The sequence below is a fragment of the Acytostelium subglobosum genome, assembly GCF_000787575.1.
Source record: "Acytostelium subglobosum LB1 DNA, scaffold: scaffold15, whole genome shotgun sequence".
NCBI classification, from domain to species: Eukaryota; Evosea; class Eumycetozoa; order Acytosteliales; family Acytosteliaceae; genus Acytostelium; species Acytostelium subglobosum.
In genome coordinates, this window is record NW_012236518.1 from 767,689 (window position 1) to 789,463 (window position 21,775).

Sequence of the window (21,775 nt, forward strand, 5' to 3'; positions counted from 1 at the left end):
CGGTGATGTGGTAGTGGTGTCAAAGTGTCGGTGAAGTGCTCGAGTGTTGTGGGTGGTGTGACAGTGTGGTGCCCTTTAATTTGCCGCGCCAAACATTCAGTAAGTCAGTCGACAGAAATACCCTTCTGAATGTCTCTTTGCAAAGAATGAATGAATCAATGAAAGGTTTGGCAGATATACAGGTGTACAGATAAACAGATATATAAGGACACGAACCATCATTGAACATCATACGATGTTGAACGATCATTCCTGAATGAATGATGGAGTGATGTGAATGAATGATGTGGAATGAATGAGTAATGTTGAATGATTGTGATGGAGAATGAGAGTGTAGGTGGCGAAGGGGAGTAAATTGAGTATTACCTTTGAACGTTTAATGAGTCCTTCTTTCAACCTGTATTCTACTGATGCTGCTGTTGCTAATACTACTGTTGATGTATGATATATATATATATTGTATTGTATTGTATTGTTATGTATTTTTTAAGGTATTGTTCAGTAATGTAACAAAGAAGAAGACGAGTGGATTGTGTATGATTGAATTGAATTGAATTGAATGACACTCGTTGTCGTCGCGTCAGATGATGGATATGTTGTGTTTATGTTTGTGTCGGTAGTGTTTATAAGTGTGGAGTGAGTGAGTGAGTAAGTGTGTCAATGACAAGAAAAGGTCGCAGAGTGTTGTTGTGTTTGCAAAGTAGATCAAAGTTAGTGTGTGTCGTACGATAAAGGTAACAAAGGCAGCAAGCAAGAAGGCAAAAATATAAAATAAGAAATGTTTGTTTGTTTGTTTGTTGGTGTTGTTTCTTGTATTGTTGTTGTTGTTGATGTTGTTATTCAAAATGAGTTTGTTTGAATATGTGATTCCGCCGCCGAATACTGCTGTTGGTAACTGAAACAAACAACTTTAAACTTGCAAGTTAGAAAGTAGATATGTGTGAATAATTGATTGATTGAATGAATTGGTTGGTTAGTTTGTTGAATGAAAGATGAAGAATGAAAGAGAGGCAGGTTGATTGATTATGTTGATTATTATGGATGGATGAATGCGCAATGTGGAAGAAAAAGTAAGGTATCCAACTGGATTAGATTGTTGTGGTGTCCTGTCGATTTTTTTGATGTTGATGATCAATCACCTGATTCAAAGTGTGTGTGTGTCATCAGCATAAATTCAAATTGTTATTGTCGATAAACCCAAATGAGGGTTTGATCTGCAGCCAGACAGGCCCAGCCAACACGCAACGGAACAAGCAACGGACATGTCCTTGTATGACATTGTGGCGCCTTGCCCCTTTCTCCACCACACACCAAACAAATCAAGATCGCCATCATACAGACAGGACCAAATGATAGGTGGTTGTGGAGGTGATAAAGGGTCAGCTGACGTCCGTCCTATCTCTCTGCAACTCGCTCTCACTCTCTCTGTTGTAATGCAAAGGTCGGTCCCAATACAAACGTGTGATCACCTTGTATTGTGTGTGTTTTGATCATGTTACATAGTGCATGTTATGTGAATCCAGTTGTATTGTAAAAGTTGTCAGGTCAGTCAGTTGTTATTGTTGAAGTTAATGAATCAGCGGGGTAATAAAGTCTAGATGACCAAGCTCGATAGTAGACCCGCCATCAAGGCCTCAAAGATACTATTAATGGAATTCTAGAAATGATTGACCTTCATCAAACACACTTGTATTGATGTTCATTCATTCATTCCTTCATCCAACCACACCCTTTTACTCAACAAGATAGATAGATAGTTTGATGACTGACTTGTTAGGTTGACGTCATCCAGCCACAAAACAACATAACCAGATCTTTAAGAGGTCGATCGAACCCTTCATCAACAACACCATCGATAGACCTGACACATCATCATCATCATCATCAACATATGTTGACACAAACTAGATACATCACCTATTGAATCTCTAGAACCCAATTCAACAACAATGTCAATAACTACTACCAGAGAGCACTGACAGCCAAACAAGTGTTCATTGATCTTACTCTCTCACCAGACAGCGATGATGATCACATTAGGATGGTACAGTGTATAATGGGAAGCATAGGGATCTGGAAATTTCGAAGTTTTTGAAAGACATCTATGCCATCCTCTGGAAGGCAAAGTAGAAGTGATTGTAGGGTTGGTCTGTGCAGGAGTTGCCACAAAGAGTGCAGTCAGCGTCTGCTCTCATATGATTGATCGGGAGAGTATGGGAGAAGAACCTGAAGAGGGCGTTGCGTGAAGAAGGTCCTCTCAGGGTGCTGATGACCTTGAAGATGTCTGGGAGCTTGAGGCCGTGGAAGACACTGAGCTGCCATTGACCCTCGGTCAGTCTGATTGCGCCATACTTTGCCTTCCAGAGGATGGACATGACTGGCGAGAGGCGTCCGATGAGGCGGATCCTCCAGGAAAAAAAAAAAAAAAAAGTAAGAAAAGAGAAAAGCTATTTGAGTGATGCAGGGATCGAACCTGCGACCTATTGGTTCGTAGCCAATCGCACTTCCACTGTGCTAAACACCCTTATAATCTGAAATTGATCATTGTCCATATTTGAGCTGATTTTGCAGCTCGAGTTTTTTTTGCTCTAAGATCCCTTTAGTGTTTAGGACCGTGGAAGTCATTGAACCAAAATTTCCAGCTTCTATATTCGTTGTTTATTCAATCCAGGACCCAGTTCCATTTTTCAGTTACGTTTTAAAAAGCTTTAAAGTAGGACTTCAAACCTCCAAACTACTGATGGTCGATCAGGAAACTAATTTAGTGAAATTATTTATTATTATTATTTTTAGGATGTCCAAATAGATAGGAGATATCATTAACGACCCCAGAATCCGAAAAGACCCTTTGATGTTGCCTTCTTTCTGGCCTCTAGTGATGGGAATTGACATTGGTTAAAGGCCAGATCGAAAAAGAGTGGCTTTGTTGGGACTGGCTGCAGAGGTGGACAGTCGACCAAACGCTTCTCGGCCAAGAAACCAGTATCAAAGTTGTCCAGTCCGCTGATGAGATCCTGCTGCTGGCCCTCGCTCTTGGCGCCACCACCACCGCCAATTGATTGAAGTGACAGCTCGCTCATCTGTTTCTTCAGTCCGTCGTCGCTTGATATCTGCTGGATAAAGGCATTGGCGTGAACCTGTGATTTGACACTGGCTCCACCCGCCTCCAACTGTTGGACGGTCTTGAGCACCTCGGCAAGGTTGGGCTTGTTGGCCAGGGTCTTCTTGGCTGCTGCCAAGATGGTTTGTGAGCGCTCCAGTGTGGCCATTGACTCGGACCACTTCTTGGTGCCGGCCAAGCACACAGAGATGTAGTGCAGACGGGCCGCACGCACCACCTGCAGTTGAGCGTCCAGTGTGGGGTCTGGACGTGTCTCATTGCGGTTCTCGATCATCTTACCAAACACCTTGACCTGGTTGGTGTAGATGCGAACGACGTCACGGTAGGTCACCTTTGACTTTTTGATCTTGACGATGCCCTGGTCGCGAGCGGCACCAGACTCTAGAACCTCGAGATAGGCGTTCAGGAGAGCCTGGTTTCTTTTGTACAGTTGGGAGAACTTCTGATAGGTGATGTATGCCAGCAGGGCCTTGAGATCAGCCTCCTCATTCTCTGACTTTACAGTCTTGGTGGTGATGTTTGAACGGACAATGTTGACCACTTCATTCCTGACAATGACCTCGGCGTCCAAAAGGTGCTTGACAATCTTCTCGTACATCTGGAAGGCCTCCTCTGCTACCTTTATACTGCTCTGCTCCTTGACCAATTGATCCTGTGCCACCAGGCGTTCTCTGACCTTCTCCGACGACACTCTCACCTGTCTTGAGCGCCACGAGATTGTGGACATTGGTGCGGCGCCACCACTCGAGGTGCTGGTCGCACCGGTTGATTTGATGGAGGATACCAGTGGGTCGGTTCTGGCCTTGGCGGCAGCTGCCACCTTGGGTGGGACAGTGCTCGATGCTGAACCGCCATCGAGATTACGAAGATTGTACATGCAGTATCTGATGGTTGGCTCGGCATCTTCGACGCGGTGTGTGTAAAGATCGCGCAGGGTGGGCGTTCCATGTGCAGCCATCTCCTCGTACAGCGTCTTTGAGACGATGATCTCCTCCAGTGCCTCGAGCCACTGCTGATGTGACATAAAGTTGGCACTCTTTATAAATGATGCGTAGGCGGTCGCCTCTACCTGCGTATAGGCATCAGCAACCTCTTTGCAGAAACGTTCCAGCTGAGCGGCGTGAACGGCTGCCTTGGCAAATCTAGAGTTCATGTGAACCTTGAGTCTTGGTGCGTCCTGCTGCTCATAGTCATTCTTCAAGGCGTTGGCGTAGGCCCATGCTCTCTCTGTCTTTATCAACACAATGAGCAGATATCTAAAGTCGATGATATTCTTTGAGTCGTTAAGCTTGGCTATATAGTTCTTCTTGCCAATATGCTTCTTTAGTGTACTTCTGACACGACCCAATCTTCTCGTGCAATACTGTCTGTATCGAGTGTAGTCCTTTTGTCTAAGACCATTCTGTATTTGAGATGTTTGAGCAATATTCAATACTATATAGTATTGTTAGTTTAAGGTTATTATTAATGATGATTAAACTAAAGGATCATACCATCGAGTGAGAACTTTGTATGTGGAGCAATGATTGGTACTGAACCAGTGCTTGTGTTGATTGATGTAGTATCAGTGGTCGATGATACTGTTGTTGTTGTTGTATCCTGTGGTTGATTAGTTGATGCCATTACTATATATATATAATATAGAATCAAACGAGTGATATAATATGTATATCTGTAATAATATATATTATGATGTGTGAACAATAAACAAGTTGAAGGGTAATGAGTGATTGATCATTGATCGTGTGTGTGAAGGTGACCCACCACACAATCAAAGTCAAACAAAGTTGAAACAAAGTCAACCAAGAATGAATTTTTTGTTGAGATTCACTTTTAATCAATTTAGTTAGAAGAGATAATTAGTTATATATATGTAATAATGTCATCTTATGCTTGGTCATTGATAAAGTTTGTTGAAGACTCTGTATTTAAGGTATCATTCGATATCTATGCATCGTTAAGAAACAATCATATCGAACAAGCTATAGAGGCAGTATCCGAATCATCGGATCTAAGTACAAGGACAAAGATTAAAGATGCTCTGTTCAATTCACTGAGGCTTGCCGCCAACAATAAGATGAACATATTCTTGTTGTCCGTTGGTGGTGGCGCAGCCTACATGTATCACTCATCATCACAACAACAAAAGAAAGCAGAGATGCAGTTGACAGAAGAACGGTATGTTGTTGTTGTTGTTGTTGTTGTTCATTGAGATAGAGATAGAGATGGAGATATGCTAACAAATATATAAATATATAAGAATATCAACATTCTTTAATAATACTCAAGCTACATGTGATCAAACTACCATCTTGTTCCTCAAGCAGAACCTTGAGGATAAGCTAAACAGCGCCATATCATCACCAACTACTGCAGAGATTAGGTCAGCACCACCTGAACAAAGACATCAGTTGATGGATCAACTAAAGATAGCAAGTAAGTGAATGAATGAATGGAATGGTTCAACAAAGACTAACAATAACATTTATTAGCTTATACCAAATTATTGGCTACACTATATATAATGCCTCTATTGTTGTTATTCATTAGAGTTCAGATCAACTTGGTTGGACGATACTGTTACCTGGACAGAATACTTTGCCAAACAACAACTGGCGCATCAGCCGACAGTGACTCTCAAACAGACAGTCGCCCCATCGACATGGAGACTGAGAACCGTTTCTTCTCAATCTCAAAGATCATCATTGAGAAGCGCTTTGATGAGTTTGTACAGACAATCAATGAGCAGGTCACCTGCGTATTACAAGAGTATGTAGTTAGAAGAGTGTGGCGGCAAGGTACACAGTCATTAACCTCATAGATGTGATGATTCATCAGTTATAGGATCGATCAACAGGTAGACTACGAGGAGTTGTTAAAGATCTTTGTAAAGATTAGATCAAAGTTTGAGAACAAGCAGGTGTTATCATCGTTGGACAATGCCGATTGTTTAACCAGGTATCTGATGCCAGACAATGACGAGTACTATGACTCATTGTTGTTGAACGAGGCCAAGAACATATTCGAGAACAGAAAGTTCAACGATGTGATACAGGAGAGCATCAATTGTACATTCAGGATCTTCTACGACATGCTGAGGAACGAGATTGGCCAGCAGCGAGTGCACATAATCTCGTTGGTGCCAAGGTTGATCAAACTGTTGGACCAACTGATCAAGAACGACTTGGACAGTACTGTTGGCCAGATTGTTGCACAGACCGAAAGCATCAATCGTTGCAACAGAGAGATACTTACAAACAATGCAGTTTGAATGATAAAGTAGTAGGATTAATCAATCTGTACATTAGATGATCTGGACCAATCGTGTCCAGTGTTTGTGATCACTTTCCATTTATTGATGTATCACAGTTGGCCATTCATTGATTGTTCGACCGACTTGCCTTCATTTTTCTTTGCTTGGATACCAGCTATATTGAAGTGATCGAATGATGATATACTATTGTAAAGGAATAGATTGGGAACGTCGTCGTCCTCATCAGTATCACTGCTTTCCTCTACTTCTTGTATAAGTATTGTTGATTCTCCAGCTGCATCTGCAGAGGATGATGATGATTGTTGTAGTTGTTGACTGAGTGAACCATATCCTTGTTGCTGAGATAAGCTATATCTTTGACTTCCACGACCTGTTGGTACCTTTTTGAATCTCTTCGACTTCTTTTTCTTATAGTATCTACAGTATAGTAGTAGAGCCAGTACCAGTAATAAGAATACCAATACAATACCCATGGACATTAATAAATAATCATCATCCATTCCATTTCCAACTGTTACATAGACCTCCTGTGTAAAGTTCTGGCCTTCCATTGGCAACTCATCAGAGTATACCAGTTGTACTGAACATGGATTCAGTGTAAAGTCATCATGTAAATCTCTAGAGAGAGACGAGTGATTGGTTTGATTGATTAGGTTTGTAAGTGTGAGTGGAGTGTGTGTGATCAGTTTGATGAGTGATCGAATCCACAGATATATACAACGATCAGTCAATCAATCACCTCATCGTACATACATTTTTAAAGCGTTGATATAAAACTTAATACCAGTAACATATTGTCCAGTGTTTGTAATCTCTGTTGTACAAGGACAGTTATCATCTTTACTGTTGGCGAATAGTATCTCATTCTCGAATATAGTCTGGAGTCCAGTGGCATTGGTTATAATACATGGAAATGAGTATAGTTTCTGGTTATCCATAAAGTCAATACTACTCCAATTTCCATATTGTTGTTGTTCTCTACAATGCATACTGGCATTCTATTTATATCTACATAGTAAGTATATAAACTTTCAAACATCACGCTTAATCCTTATCCTATCTAACCAGTTTACATACAGGGTACTTGTCATGTGGATCGAATATAAGTTGAGGAAAAGGTACTGGTGATGACTCTGATGGATATGCTGGATTGAGTTCTACAAAGCCATTGAAGTATCGACCTGTGTTCTTTACATTGGTGCAGTCATTAGGACCTTGTGAGTAAACAACTCCAATGTATGTTAACAAGGTGATTATGATTATTAGTTTACTCCTCATACTAATAATCTAAATGTTTGTATATATAATTATGTATATCTATCTGTATCAAGTAATATATCTTAATTAAGATACAAGCGACCATTGGTTGTTTCAAAACACAATGGTGGGCCTCCGAAAAAGATAAGATATTTTGCAAAACAGAGTACCCCAAGATATTTTAAAAAGACTTCCATCTTTAGCCAAGATTGGGAACGACGCCAACATCCCAGAGTAATAATTGGATGACCATCCATCCCTGGTTACCAACGAGTTGAATCAACCAACGAATGGATGGACGGACCCACTGGGAGGGAGAAATCACCGCCTCACATTGTACATGATGCAAAGGAAGGGGAGTGAACCAATCACTCACTTTAGTGATTTACTATTGTTGCGATTGATGATGGCTTGCGTGGTGTTTGCTACGACTTGGCGGTCCTGTTGCTCCAAAACATTCGATATCCCACTCGGGCCAATTGTTGACTGGCACGGATGACTTTACAACCTCCTCATAGAGCGATTGAACGTCCACGTTGGTTGGCTGTCCCGCTGCACTACGATGCAGCTTGATCGAGACACCCAGCGCCAGGAAGTACTCTCGTTTGATCTCCTGGTTCTCCTTCTCGATGCGACCACAGTACTCAGAGGTGGAGGCGCCATGCAGCATCTCCCTGAGACTTTGAAAATTGTATACACTCTCATTCAGCAGCTTCTCCAGCTCCTTCAGTCTCTGATCCTTCATCTCCAGCTTAACCTTGTTGTCCGTCTCCAATCTCTTGAGCTCAGCTGCCAAGAAGCTGTTCTGTGATTGATGAGCCAGTGCTGACTCGCGTAGCTTTGTTACATCACCTGATACAGAGTATCTTTGTGATGACTTTGAATCAGACTATTAATGGAAAGTGATTGATTGATTGAGTGAGTGAGTCATCTTCTCCTGACCAATCGCACACACAACTTACTCTACTTCTATCAACGAGCGAGCTGATGTAACGATCCTTCTTCTCGGTCTCCTCGCGGAGCATCTCATTCTCGCGTCTGATCACTGACACTGCGTTCTCTTTAAGCTTGAGGTTGGAGCTTAGATCATCGACACGCTCGTGAAGTGCCAGGATTGTCTTGTCTCTGTTGGCAATCTCCTCAGCCCATGGGAAGTCTGATGCATAGGACCTCGAGGACTTGGTCAGCTCTGCATTCTGGTTCTCGAGCGATACAACTTTGGCCTCGACAAAGACCAAGTTCTTCTTGAGACGGTCGATCTCCTCCTCTCTGAGCTGAAGGTCCAGCTTAATACTTGTCTTCTTCCTCTCGTCCGAGGCCTGCTTCGTGATGATATCCTTTAGCTTCAGGATTTCATTCTCCAACTCGGCTCGACGTTGTCTCTCAATCTCCAACAACTCCTCCTGTTGAACAAGCATCCTCTTTGTCACCTCCTCCTCGATCGTCTTCCTATTGAGTTCCAAATCGATCTTCTTTGGGCTTCTAAGTGTTGGTGATGTGTCCTCCATTGTTGGTGTAATAGTAATACTTTGTCTCCTTGTAGTGTTGTTGTGGTTGTTGTTGTCGTCTTGGTTTATCTTCCTTTGCTGTGTTGGTGATTGATGTGATGGCTGTGCACTGCTGTCAGGAACTGACGAGGGGACAGTGGTAGCATGGGCAAGTACAGACGCCTCACCAGTGTGAGTAACCTGTTCATGTTGCGCGTGTTCAATGTCCTTCAGGTGATTCATCTCCTCCTGTATCCTCAGCTTCTCCATTCTTTCACTTTGCTCCTTGGCTTCCAACTCTCTTGCTGCACGCTCTCTCTCCTCTTCCTGTCTTTGCTTTAGTTTGTCGGCTTCCTCTGCTGCCTTCTGCTGTTGCTGTTGTTGTCTCATGGCATTGTCCAAAGTTGAAGGTCCAGAGTAACTGTTTGATGAGGCTGTGGGAGGTGCCACATGGATGGATGTGGGAGGCTCAGCCATGGAGGCCTTGCGGAAGTCTCGAAGTGAGCCGCCACTGGCTGAAATTGGTGCAGTGTCGATGTTATACTCGTTCATCATGTTGGTCATGCGTCTGAGATCGCCAAGACTGCCGTGAGTGACCGATTGGTCCAGGGCTGTGCCTAGCTTGAGGCTGTTCTGATAGGCTGTGAAGTACTTCTTGTACTCCTTCAGACCTTCGGTCCAGTAGTTGAGGTCCGACGGTTTGAACACCTGCATCACATAGGTGCGGCCAGGCGTCACCAGCTCAAAGCCAGTGTCGCTGGTCTTGACATTGAGCATGTCTGGCAGGTTGATGAAGCCATATGACTCAGTGTCACCTTCCTTCTCGTAATAGTACAACTTGGTGTCCTTCTGTTGGAACCATCGTCTCTTGTAAGTCTTGACTATGCCCTTCTCGCCCTGCTTCTTGAGGTAGCCCTGCAGGAGAGGTGGACGCTGTGGCTCGACCACCTTTGGTGTTTGAGGCTGGCCTGCCAATGCACCCTTCTTTGCCTCCTTACGTTTGTCGAGCACCCTATTCGTCTCCTCAGTCAACTTTAGTTTAATCAGTTGCAGTGTATCCTGTCCCTCCTGTGTCTTGCTCTCCTCATTCGATGATATCTCTTTATACAATGGCAGTATTGATTTGACTATGTTGTACGATTGTTTGATTGATTGTTGTTGGGTCAGTGTCAATCAGTCAGTCAGTCATTCATTCATCAATCAAATCAATCAGTCAATCAACATACGTATTGAAGATGCCTTTGATACCTCTGCTGATGATCCATTGTCTATTAGCTGATGCACCTGATCAAGTAGAGCAATGACCTCATCAAACTGCACTTTGATTGGATTGTTTGAGAATGTAGATGGTGCTATGTATGACATGTCTCTATCTCTATCTCTATCTCTATCTATCTCTCTCTATTACACAATTTAGTACTTATTACAACTACAAATTACAACCACATTAATGTTAATGAATGAATGATCAAACTCTTAATCTCTAAGATGGGGGTGATTGAAAGCAATGAAACAGATGAAGGTGGGGGTCTTGTTTGGTCAAGCTTTGAAAGGTCGGAAGAGTAGTTCACGTGTCCAGCATGCACGACACAATACAACATGGATAAATAATACAACATTGATAATAATCTATTTACTTGTTCTAGATTTCTTGGACTTGGTTGTTGGTGATGGATCGGATTTCTTTGTTCTCTTCTTATGTGATGGTGACTTGGTTTCATCGTCGTCCTGATCATCAACAGCATAGTTGTCTTCGTCATCACTGACAACGATTGATGATTGTGATTGTGATTGTGATTGATATGGTGTTGAGTATGGTGAGTTGTTGGCACTCTTCTTGCCTCTGCCACCTGATGATGGAGGAGTTGATGCTGGCGTCTTCTTTGCTGATGCCGTGGCTCTTGCTGGTGTCTTCTTTTGTGCTGATGTCGGTGTTTTGAATAATGCAGTGGTGTCGAATAGGCCATCATTGGTGTCGTCTTCATCGTCGTCATTGTCGTTCATTGCTCCAGATGCATGGTGGTGATTGTGGTCCTTGTGCGAGTCCTCATCGAAATCGTCGTCTACCGCATATTTGTCCTTGTCGTCTTCTTCATCCTCTGTGTCTTCACCATTCGCTGCTGCTCCCTTTTGCTTTGCCAGTTTGCCAAAGACAGGTGTCATCATATTATCCACTGCCAGCACATTCAAAGGTAAGTTCTCCTCAATGACCTTCAAAACATGAGCCTGATGTGCATCCTTGACATCAACTTTCCTCCTCAAGAATTGTTGTGCCTTTGATATTGCCAGGTCTGCCAGACTACGTATGTGTTGTGATATTGTTAGCGAGAGGCACCACTGGCCAGAGATGAAGGGACATATACATACGCAAGTATTGAGTCACTCTCCTCTTTGTAGACAAAGTTGTGTAGCGCGACCACTAGGTCAGGTTCGGAAATGATGCTGAGTCGATCGGCGGCAGTGTTGTTTAGGAACTCGGGAATGAAGTCCTCCACTCTGATCGTTTCATCCTTTGGTGCTGGTTCCTTACCCTTTGGTATGACGACGGTAGACTTCTTTCTCGTGAACAACAGGATGTCGTTGGGATTGGCCACCTTGCCAACATAACGTTGTCCAAACTTTTGTGGATTGGTCGTGCTGTAGCCTGTGTAGTCGATCTTGAGACGAATGAGCGGCAGCATCTTCTCTGTGGGCTTGCCCTGTGAGCGCTCGGCGGCCAGCTCGATCATAGAGTCCACCTTTTGTGCAATGTAGTCAACCACCTCGGTTGGCTGTGCAGGGTTGATCTTGCTGTCGGCCAACACCAGATTGTCGAGGATAAAGGGGCGGACAGTGGTTAGCGGGTGCGTCTTGAATCTGAACTGGTTCTTGTACACCTCGAGCAAGCCGACAAACTTCTCCTTGGACTCGCCCTCTGAGAGGGCTGTGGCTACAGACGATCCGGGTTGTGTAATGTGGAACTCGCCAACGGCCGACGCCTGAGGATTGATCAGACACTCGTGCTCGTGTCCCCAGACGACAAAGTCGATAAAGTTATCAATCATCTGCTCGTGTACATAGTTCTTGGGGTTGTGCGCCACTCTGTTCTGATGCAGCACCAGAATGTTGAACCACTCGTCCTTGGACTCGATCGGTCGCATCATCTTGACCTGCTGCTTCTGAAACGTTCGATAGAGTCGCTCGTCTCTAATGTTGCCCAATCCATAGATTGCCAATTTAGTCTCGCCCTTTGAGAGCAGCAGTGGGTAGACAGAGATATCATCAATGTCCTCTGTCTTGCCAAAGTAGTTGACCAAGTTTGATACACTGAGTAGATCCAATGCTGCCAGTCCTCCTTCACCAGTTGGGTCATCATGATTGCCATGAATAGAGAACACTGGTAAAGATATATTGAAGTTTGGGTCCTCATAGTTGACTGTGTGGAACCTGTTACAAGAGTGAGTGTGTTAGTTGAAGGGCAGGGATGATGTAGACAATGAGCAGGACGTACTTGTTACAGAAGTTAACGGTTTGATCACTGAGGAACTGAATCTTGACGGGTGTATCACCTAGACAGTACTTTCTGAAGAGTTCAATCGTGCGGTATAGACATGACCTCGATGGTTTGTTGTCATGAAAGAGATCACCACCAAGTAGTACCATATCCACCTTAAGCTTATGTGCATACTGTAATATCTCTTCGAATGAATTGAATGAATCATCTCCTCTAATTGGATCCTTCTCCAAGTATCCAAGATGATTATCTGTCGCTACCAACACTCTCATAATCGATGACTTCCTGTACATTTATTCATTCGTTTGTTGTGTTGTAGTGAGTTAGTTATTGTTTGTTGTAGTTATAATGTGTACAACATACATCTTTGGGTCCTCACTCATATTGTTGTTGAGTGTAGCCTTTGGCTGACCTGAAGAGGTAGGTGCAGCTTGTGATGAAGATGCCTTCTTTGCTGTATGTTGACTTGGCTGTGAAGATACAGGAATGTCCTGATCTACAGGTTGTTGGTCGTCTGTGTCATCCATATCTGTCTTATTATCTATATGTATTATTATTTATTATCAAAACAAACAACAAGTATCTTTTGATCGATCAAACAAGTCAAAACTTGTCAAACCCAACCAAAATTGCCAATTTCTTCGAAGTTGCTAATTTCCTTGACTTCGCGAAGTTGGACAAATTAGTCGACTTGTTGATCATCGATGACAACTTGACGATGAAGTTGCGTGTATTGCTCATAGAATGTTTGGATGAGGTTGGTACTGTGTGTGACGTCTGCAACGCCAGAGGTCTCTCGAATGCTGTGCATGCTTAGTTGTGCATTGCCAATGTCGACTGTTTTGATGCCATACGATCCGGATATGATTGGTCCAATGGTCGACCCACATGCAACATCATTGCGTACAAGGAACTCTTGGATTGGTATATTATTGCGACGTGCCAACTCCAATATGATGAATGCTGATGTGCTGTCGGTGGCGTAGCGCAGGTTACTGTTATACTTGATCACTGTGCCGCGGTTCATAAGTGGGCGGTGCTTGGGCTCGTGTTGCTGTGCGTAGTTTGGATGCACGGCGTGTGCCATGTCGGCAGAGATGAGGAATGACTTGCGCGTGCTCATATCTGTCAGCTGCGTGACGGCGTCATCTTGGTCGCCGGCTCGGGCAAAGCAACGATTGATTCGTGTGATGGTGTCAATGAGCAGTGGCGCACATGCACCCTGTGGCGACGATGAGCCAACCTCCTCATTGTCAAACAGGACGGCGGCCAGCACACTCTCCTCATTGGCCAGATGCGCGTCGTCCACATTGGACAATGCCTCCATCACACAGTACGACATGTTCAGATTGTCCAGTCGCGGCGAATGTATAAACTCTGAGCTGGCTCCGCCAATGGCCGCAGGTTGTGTATCACACACACATAGATCAAAGTTCTGGATGTCGCCCACGCTGCAGTTTAGTTCCTTTGCCAACAGGTCCAGTAGTATTGGGTGGTGCTTGGACTCGAGTCCAGTGCTAGGCTTGTCCTGTACCTTACTGCCATCGCCTCCATTGCCTCCATGGCTGCCATTTCCAGTGTTGCCACCGTTGCCGCCATTTCCACCGTGTCCGCTGTTTCCACTATTGCCACTGTTGGCAGCCAACTTCCCAACGATCTGATTGGCGAGGATTGGCACGACATGATTCTGAGTGTTGTATTTGAAGCCATCAGTGTTGACACTGCGATCCAGATGGATGGCCAGTGAGGGTATCCTGAGCAGTGGTCGCTTAATGTGTACCAACTTAGATTCGAAGCGATCAGGTGCCGTGCGCACCATGACCCTTCCAGCCACACTGAGATCACGATCAAACCAAGTGTACCAAAGGCCGCCGCCATACATCTCGCAGCCCACCTGGAGGTAGCCAGCCGAGTCAACCTTGGAGACGGGACGAACTCGCAGGGTAGGGCTATCAGTGTGCGCAGCGGCAATGGCGAACGGGTTGCCACCGACGAACTTCTTGCCAACGATGAATGCCGATATACAACTCTGATTGCGGATGAAGAGGTATCGCTTGCCAGGCTCCAGTGACCATTTGGTTCGCTCTGACAGCTGAACAAAGCCACACGATATCAACTTCTGAGCGAGTACCGATACAGCATGATAAGGTGATGGTGATTGATCAATGAACTCTATCATTCTCTTTGCCTGTGGGAGGAATGTATCCATTGATTGATCCAACACATCTTTGGTCGAGTCCTTTGGTGATGTTGATGTTGATGATGATGTGTTCATGGTAGCATAGTTGAACCTCTGCTGATGGTCATACAACGTATTAACTGTCATCATTGACATCTTTGGTGATGATTGATAATCCTTCGTCAAATGAGAGATTAAGTATGGATTGATTGATTTAGTTGATGTGGCAACAGATCGGCCACATACATTTCCAATCCTACATAAGTTCCTACTGTTTGTCAACATATCTTTGTTAGTTGTTGTAATAAAGTATGTCAGAATGATGTTCAATGCCCCAAGTTCACCAGTTTGTTTGGACCTCCAATTATTTGTTTTTGTTTCCAACACCAAGTCAAGAACAAGACACAGAGGGTGAATGAAGCTAAAGTCATTTGATCACACATTCACCTTTACAACTAGTTATACATATACAGATAACAATTTTTAAGATACTATATCTCTCTTTTCTGGACTCGTTTAATCAATCAATCAACCAACCAATCAATCAAACTAAACATTGATATTGGGTGTCAAGACCCACTCACCGGACAAGGACGACGACGACGACGACCGACCAAACACAAAGACAACGAAAGAACGAACGAAGGATCGAAGGAACGAAGGAACGACACAAACAATGCAAGAGGCATACTTGAATACAAAGACGGTGGCACAGCTAAAGGTCATTATTAGGAACTATGAGAGTGCCTCTCAGTTATCATTTAAGATGCCTTCGAGGAAGCTTGACATCATTAAATTGATCATCAGTCATAATATGGTATCAATGGAGGAAATAGAGAAAGGAACAACTATGAAGAAGACAACTGGAAAGAGACCATTTAATGATGACGAAGAAGAGATTAGTAGTGATGCTGATGATATCGACATTGCCAAAGGAAGGTTGGATGGAATGGATGGAATCAGTGTTGATGACGATGATGTCATTGATCTAGACAAAGACGATGACAATGAAGATGACGAGATGGATGATATAGACATGTCAAACAACAAGACAACATCAACGACAACGACGACGACGTCGACAACTTCGACCACATCAACTGTTAACAACAGCTCAAACAACAACAATAATGATCTTATGTTGTTAGACAACAACAATATCAATGGTATTGTTGACACTTCAAACATATGGTTCATGAATGATGAGGAGACAACACGCAACAAGAAGTACAAACTACGGTCATTCAACAACTTTGAACAAAAGTTCAATGCAAAGACGACTATTGACAACCTCTTCAAACATTACTTCAACGAGAAGCGAACATTGGACCAGTTCATCCTTGCAACCTATCCCCATTGCGGCACCGTAAAGTGTTCAAACTGTAAGTCACTCGCTCAATCGATCAATCAATCAATGAATGAACCACTAACTCTCATCCATATATCATCTCACACGACGTAACAGACTTGTTCAGACGATGGTACTTTGTTTGCCTGACATGCTCGAGTGTAACCACTCGCTTCTGTATAGAGTGCTTCTTGAATGGTAAACATCGTGAGGAGAATCATAGATACTCGTTGGTGTACAGTCCTGCCATCTCATGTTTGTGCGACTGTGGCGATGCTGATCTGATGAGTCCAAACGCATTTTGCAAGAATCATCGACATGGCGCAGACGTGGCCATGAAGGAGCGATACATCAACGCATTCCCGAAGTCACTACGCGCAGGCTTCCAGACATTCTTTGCCAAGCTCATTGCCATTGCCGTAGACATGGGCGCAACACAAAAGTCGTACAGCATCCACGAGTCTGAGATCTCACACATCATCACTCATCTTGGCAAGGCGGCATCACTCTCGCCTCTATTCGTTCATCTGATTGCCGAGGAGTTTACTCAGCAGCAACTCAGTCCACAAACGTTTGACCTGATGAACCCCATACCACTGCATGCTCAGCAACAACTACAACAAACAGCGACCGATCAGAAGCGAGTTCAAAAGCGACAAAGAACAACAGCATCATCATCATCATCCAACAACAACAACAACAATACATTGGCAATCGATCAACCTAATATGTCGTCAATTGGAAGTAACACACCTCTTGGCACATTGTTCACATCTCATTTGGACTTCTCCACCAAGTGCTTCTATCTGTTCGCCGTACTATCCTATCACCACAAGCAGTTTGGCCAGGTGTTCTTCCAGCACTACCTCAAACACTTTACACATTTGATGCGGCCACAGCCTCGCATCGCCGTTGCCGAATCATGCTATCATCTCCAACACTTTTATCTCAGTCCTAGCTCCATCCTCATTCCCTTTGCCACTGGCAAGTCGCCACTCAATCTATTACAAATACTCGTCAAACACTCTGTATGTAATCACGATGATCAATCAATCAACTCAATCAATCATACTTATTCATTCATTCGATCACCAACCTTTTAGAAATCAACCATGGACATAATGCACGCGTATTGTATAAAGAACAATATTATGTCACTATCATATCGATTCGAGTCAAAGATGTTCCCGCGTCTAATGTCCAATGCACAGTGCGCCACTTACTTGGCAACTAATAAGCCATTGCTTATTGGTTTCCTCGAGCTGTGTCAATTCTTGCACTGCTTTGTCACACCAGCATTCAAGTTTGACAACGTCGTGCGTGAGCTGAAGGACCTGATCCACCTGGAGTTCTGTCTGGTCAACAGCGTCAACCACATGCTTGCCAACCAACAAGGCGCAGACACACGCGAGCTCACTCAGTTCCTCATAGTCACGGCAATGGGTCTCACCAACACCATCCAATACCCGCCAGTGCACACACATCAAACCAACAAGAGTCGTGGCTCACGTCTCATATTCCCACTGCCGCGCATCGTCTCATTGGCCGTTCTACACAACAAGGAAGAGAACATCGAATACTACATCAACCTGGTGCGCAACACAAACTATGGCACCGCTCTCAACGACACACTGTTCAACATCTCCTACTTCCGCGTGTTCTACTACGCGCACTGCTTTGGTGCACGTGGACACAATGTCGAGGACTCACACGTCATTGCCACGCCCTCGGACGTTGAGAACTACAACGGCTACTTCACCCAAAAGACAATGATGCTGGACTTTTTCACATTGCAGCTTCTGCTAGCGGCCATGGGACCGCGCGAGTTCCTCCTCAAGCTAATCGACGACCCGTTCAGCACGTTCAGCAACAAGACCTCAAACATCGACCTGCTCAAGACGATCTTTGAGCTCCTGATCAACATCCTGCAGACCAGAGCCAGCCTCCAGCTGACAGATGATCAGCTGCGGTACCACTATGTACAGGCAGCGGCCTCTGGCTTCTTTTACTACACCGAGATGCTCGACTTTGGCCAGATGTACAGCAAGGTGCCTCTTGAGAAGAAGAGGCGAATCCTGGCCGAGGTGTGCAACGACACCACCGCGCTCAAGATGACTTTGAAGCCCGAGCTGTGGAACCAATACGACCCCTACTACTGGGGCTTCGAGTATAGCTTCAAGATCAGATTCCTGGATCGTTCGCGCAATAATCTACTGGCCTATCAGAAGGCCAACAACATTGCCGAGAGCCATCCATGGTTCCCCATCCAGGCGCCACCCTTGGACGACAGCCTGGCTGGCATCAACAGGATCTTTGAGGAGACGACTCTGTTTGAGCTTCTGCATCACATCATGATGAAGATCCTGCACACCAACTTCAACTACTTGAAGAACCTCGACCACAAGGTGCTCAACAATCACTTCCTCTTTGGCAAGATCTCAGCCACCTCTGTTGTGGTCATGAACGACATATTCTATCTCTTCCTGATGGCCCTGCAGCACTTTGACGCAAGCTGTCAGACGATGGGCGACGCGGCCCTCAGCGGCATCCACAAGACCATTCAGGAGTACTTCCAGATCGCTGAGTCAGCCAAGCCCTCAAAGCGACTCAACTATGATTGGCGTGGAAACAACGCCGTAGTGAACATACTTCGTGCTCACTCACCTTCATTCTCTGGCGTGCGCAAGATACAGTGCACGTCCATCCTAGACAGCCTGTTGCACTATTGGAAGAGCAACACCGATGATCAGAACCCACTGCTACTGTCCATTCTCAAGCGATTGGCACTGTTCGACACCAACATTGATCACTACATCAGAGCGCAGGGAGTGGTGATACATCTGCAGGAGCAACAGGAGCAACAGCAAAAGAACAACGAGGACGAGGAGCGGGAGGCAAGGAAGCTGATGCTGGCCAAGAAGAAAGAGGAGATCATGAGGCAGATGAGAGAGAAGCAAGCACAATTCCTTCAAAAGTCATCGCACCAACAGCTCTATGACGAGACTGATATGCTCTCTCCTGCCTCCTCCACAACACCAGACAGCACAACCAATGGCGGTGCGGCCACACCACCAATCACCTCAACAACGACAACGACAACGACAACAGAAGCGAACACATCAACAACACCGACATCCACAACGACCACGACATCAACCAAACTGACAACAATACCCGATCAACAACCTCATGTACATGAGGACGACATCAAGATATGCATGATATGCAGGGATCGCGACAACACGTCTCCGCTGTACACTGTGGCCAGACTGACCAACTGTACGTTGGTCATGAACCAACGCATGGTGGCACTCAAACAGATACACAATGATATACCCGACTCGCCAATCAGACAGATGATTGGCACATTCCTCGAGCATGCAGCCACGCCATCCTACAAGAAGAACGACGACAGGAACGCCTTCTTTGACAAGCGACAGCTGCCACCCAAGGTGCTCAAACAGTTCCCGCTGATGTCCGAGTTCTTTGCATCTTACTATGAGCTACCCAGCTATATCACCTCGTGCCTGCACTACGCCCATCGCTCGTGCATATCCCAGTCGATCCAGAACTATGAGTTTGGCTTCAGCTGCCCTCTGTGCTCTGCGCAGTCCAACATCCTGGTGCCGATCGACGTCAGCAACCTGACAACCGAGGAAATGGGCCGCTTCTTCCTCAACTTCCAGGACCATGACATTGAGGAGGTGTACGAGCGACATCTGTGGGGCATGGTCTACTCCAACCTCGAGGTGTTTGAGCTCAAGTCCCGTCTCATGTCTGAGTACGCCGTCGACGAGAAGGGCCCCTACTACATCATGACCGACCTCGAGTTCAAGCAGGAGCTGGCCACACTGCGTCTACTGTTCAGCACGATCATCAGCTGTGAGGTGCCGCCCTACTCTGAAGACATGATACCAGTGGACGACAATCTACTCTATGGCATTGATCCATTCTTCATGTCCACCTATCTCATCTACCTTCGTCGACATCTCGATCCAAAGGACACCGTATTCAAAGGACTGCAGAGATACATCTTCAACTTCATTGTCATGCGATCACTCAGCACTGAGACCAAGTCTCACACTCAAGTTGCGACAGCCATTCGTGCAACTTACAAACAGTTGCTTGGAGATGATAATGGCAATGACAACAACAACAACAGTGACACCATCAGCAGCAGCAGCAGCAGTGGTGAACAGTCACTTCGTCGAACACTGGACAACTACCTATTCCCAATGCATCGCAAGATGTACTTGTTCAGCTGTTTGGCCAACTATAAGGAGAACCCCAAGTTGCTCAACACATTGACACTTCAGAGCTACTCATCATGGCAGTTCATCGCCGATGGCTTGGCACTGCCCTCACTGGACAAGATATTGGACACAGACACATTGGAGGATATGATCAAGTCTATCTCTCAATGCAAGAAGAACTCAATCTACATCCCCTCGTCCTACAATCACACGCCAAGATTCATGCATCTACCAGAGAGATATATTGTAAGTTATTTGATTATGAAGGTTGTTTACATCATATGATACTAACTCTCTAATTCATACATATATAAGGACTTTGTTCTCCGGAACATTCCAAAGGCAGTCAGTGAGGAACCCAAGCATCTTTGTCCACAGTGTGAGAGGACCAAGACATTTGCCTGCATGAGCTGTGGCGAATTGACCTGCTCATCAGATTGTCCATACTCATTCATATCGGTATGTTGTCGCTCACTCACTCTATCACTCAGACACAATCAATGTTACTAACCTTCAAACAACAACAACAACAATAGCATCCAAAGAAGTGCGTCAATGGACTTCACCAAGTGTTTATATTCATAGACATCACGACCGGATTACTTAAAGTTGTGGATCTGGACCGCGACGTTATACTCTACAACAATGACAGCTTTAGCATCTATTTCAACGACAGACATGAGCCCAGTACCATGACCAACAACTCCATGACCCTCTCCAACAAGAACCTCCAACAAATCTATCGCAAATGGATCAAGATGGTACCAACCAACACTCTACAATCAATGGACTTGGATATCCCGCACTTTCTGAACCTCTAAGTTCATTTGTCTTCAAGACCAATCCCATAACATGAATTATAAATAGAAGTAGCAAATCATTTTTGTTTGGACTCAAAGCGGCACGCACACATCTCATCGACCACGTCAATGTTACACACTAACTCCACTCACTAACTTCCTCACTACTTAATATTTCTCACTTTGAGAACAATGATGTAAAACACGTGTGGTTGATCTCTGTTGAATAAGTCTGACTCCCTCATTATTGCACTTTCGCTAATACAACAAACATACATTCATACACACAATACTGTATTCCGTAAAGACACCTCCTACTCTGTTAAGTTCAAACACATAACATCAAGCATAAGCATTGGTTGTTTACACCAAACATATAAATACACACATACCAATTATTATATATATTCTAGAAATTAGAGCTTAGCTCATTAGGTCCATCATCAAAAGTATTACTTTTAGATTCATCATTGTTGTTATCAACATATAAAATACATACAATACAATCATACAACATATCATATCAAAGACTACATTGTTGACTCCAACAACAGTCATTATAT

The 21,775-nt window shown here is 44.5% G+C and overlaps 7 protein-coding genes across 7 annotated transcripts; 2 read left to right on the forward strand and 5 right to left on the reverse strand.

The window, feature by feature from the left end:
• Positions 1–2,102: 2,102 nt before the first annotated feature.
• Positions 2,103–2,375, reverse strand: SAMD00019534_076920 (hypothetical protein; the record flags this gene model as incomplete). The annotated part of the gene is made up of 1 exon (XM_012897389.1): positions 2,103–2,375. The coding sequence occupies one exon, from the start codon at positions 2,373–2,375 to the stop codon at positions 2,103–2,105; it is 273 nt and encodes a 90-aa protein (XP_012752843.1).
• Positions 2,376–2,819: 444 nt separating this feature from the next.
• On the reverse strand, positions 2,820–4,744 carry SAMD00019534_076930 (hypothetical protein; the record flags this gene model as incomplete). The annotated part of the gene is made up of 2 exons (XM_012897390.1): positions 2,820–4,555; positions 4,615–4,744. 2 exons carry the CDS (start codon positions 4,742–4,744, stop codon positions 2,820–2,822), a joined length of 1,866 nt encoding a protein of 621 aa, XP_012752844.1.
• A 256-nt stretch (positions 4,745–5,000) lies between these two features.
• Positions 5,001–6,389, forward strand: SAMD00019534_076940 (hypothetical protein; the record flags this gene model as incomplete). Its single annotated transcript, XM_012897391.1, has 4 exons — positions 5,001–5,299; positions 5,382–5,557; positions 5,614–5,890; positions 5,960–6,389. Coding segments are annotated over 4 exons (1,182 nt in total), but the record flags the coding sequence as incomplete, so codon positions are not given.
• A 1,651-nt stretch (positions 6,390–8,040) lies between these two features.
• SAMD00019534_076950 (hypothetical protein) lies at positions 8,041–10,504 on the reverse strand (the record flags this gene model as incomplete). The annotated part of the gene is made up of 3 exons (XM_012897392.1): positions 8,041–8,541; positions 8,615–10,266; positions 10,366–10,504. The coding sequence occupies 3 exons, from the start codon at positions 10,502–10,504 to the stop codon at positions 8,041–8,043; spliced, it is 2,292 nt and encodes a 763-aa protein (XP_012752846.1).
• A 264-nt stretch (positions 10,505–10,768) lies between these two features.
• SAMD00019534_076960 (hypothetical protein) lies at positions 10,769–13,159 on the reverse strand (the record flags this gene model as incomplete). Its single annotated transcript, XM_012897393.1, has 4 exons — positions 10,769–11,438; positions 11,507–12,565; positions 12,630–12,917; positions 12,996–13,159. The coding sequence occupies 4 exons, from the start codon at positions 13,157–13,159 to the stop codon at positions 10,769–10,771; spliced, it is 2,181 nt and encodes a 726-aa protein (XP_012752847.1).
• A 155-nt stretch (positions 13,160–13,314) lies between these two features.
• On the reverse strand, positions 13,315–15,096 carry SAMD00019534_076970 (hypothetical protein; the record flags this gene model as incomplete). Its single annotated transcript, XM_012897394.1, has 2 exons — positions 13,315–14,988; positions 15,058–15,096. The coding sequence occupies 2 exons, from the start codon at positions 15,094–15,096 to the stop codon at positions 13,315–13,317; spliced, it is 1,713 nt and encodes a 570-aa protein (XP_012752848.1).
• A 565-nt stretch (positions 15,097–15,661) lies between these two features.
• SAMD00019534_076980 (hypothetical protein) lies at positions 15,662–21,233 on the forward strand (the record flags this gene model as incomplete). The annotated part of the gene is made up of 5 exons (XM_012897395.1): positions 15,662–16,193; positions 16,277–17,187; positions 17,263–20,658; positions 20,728–20,871; positions 20,949–21,233. 5 exons carry the CDS (start codon positions 15,662–15,664, stop codon positions 21,231–21,233), a joined length of 5,268 nt encoding a protein of 1,755 aa, XP_012752849.1.
• Positions 21,234–21,775: the final 542 nt, after the last annotated feature.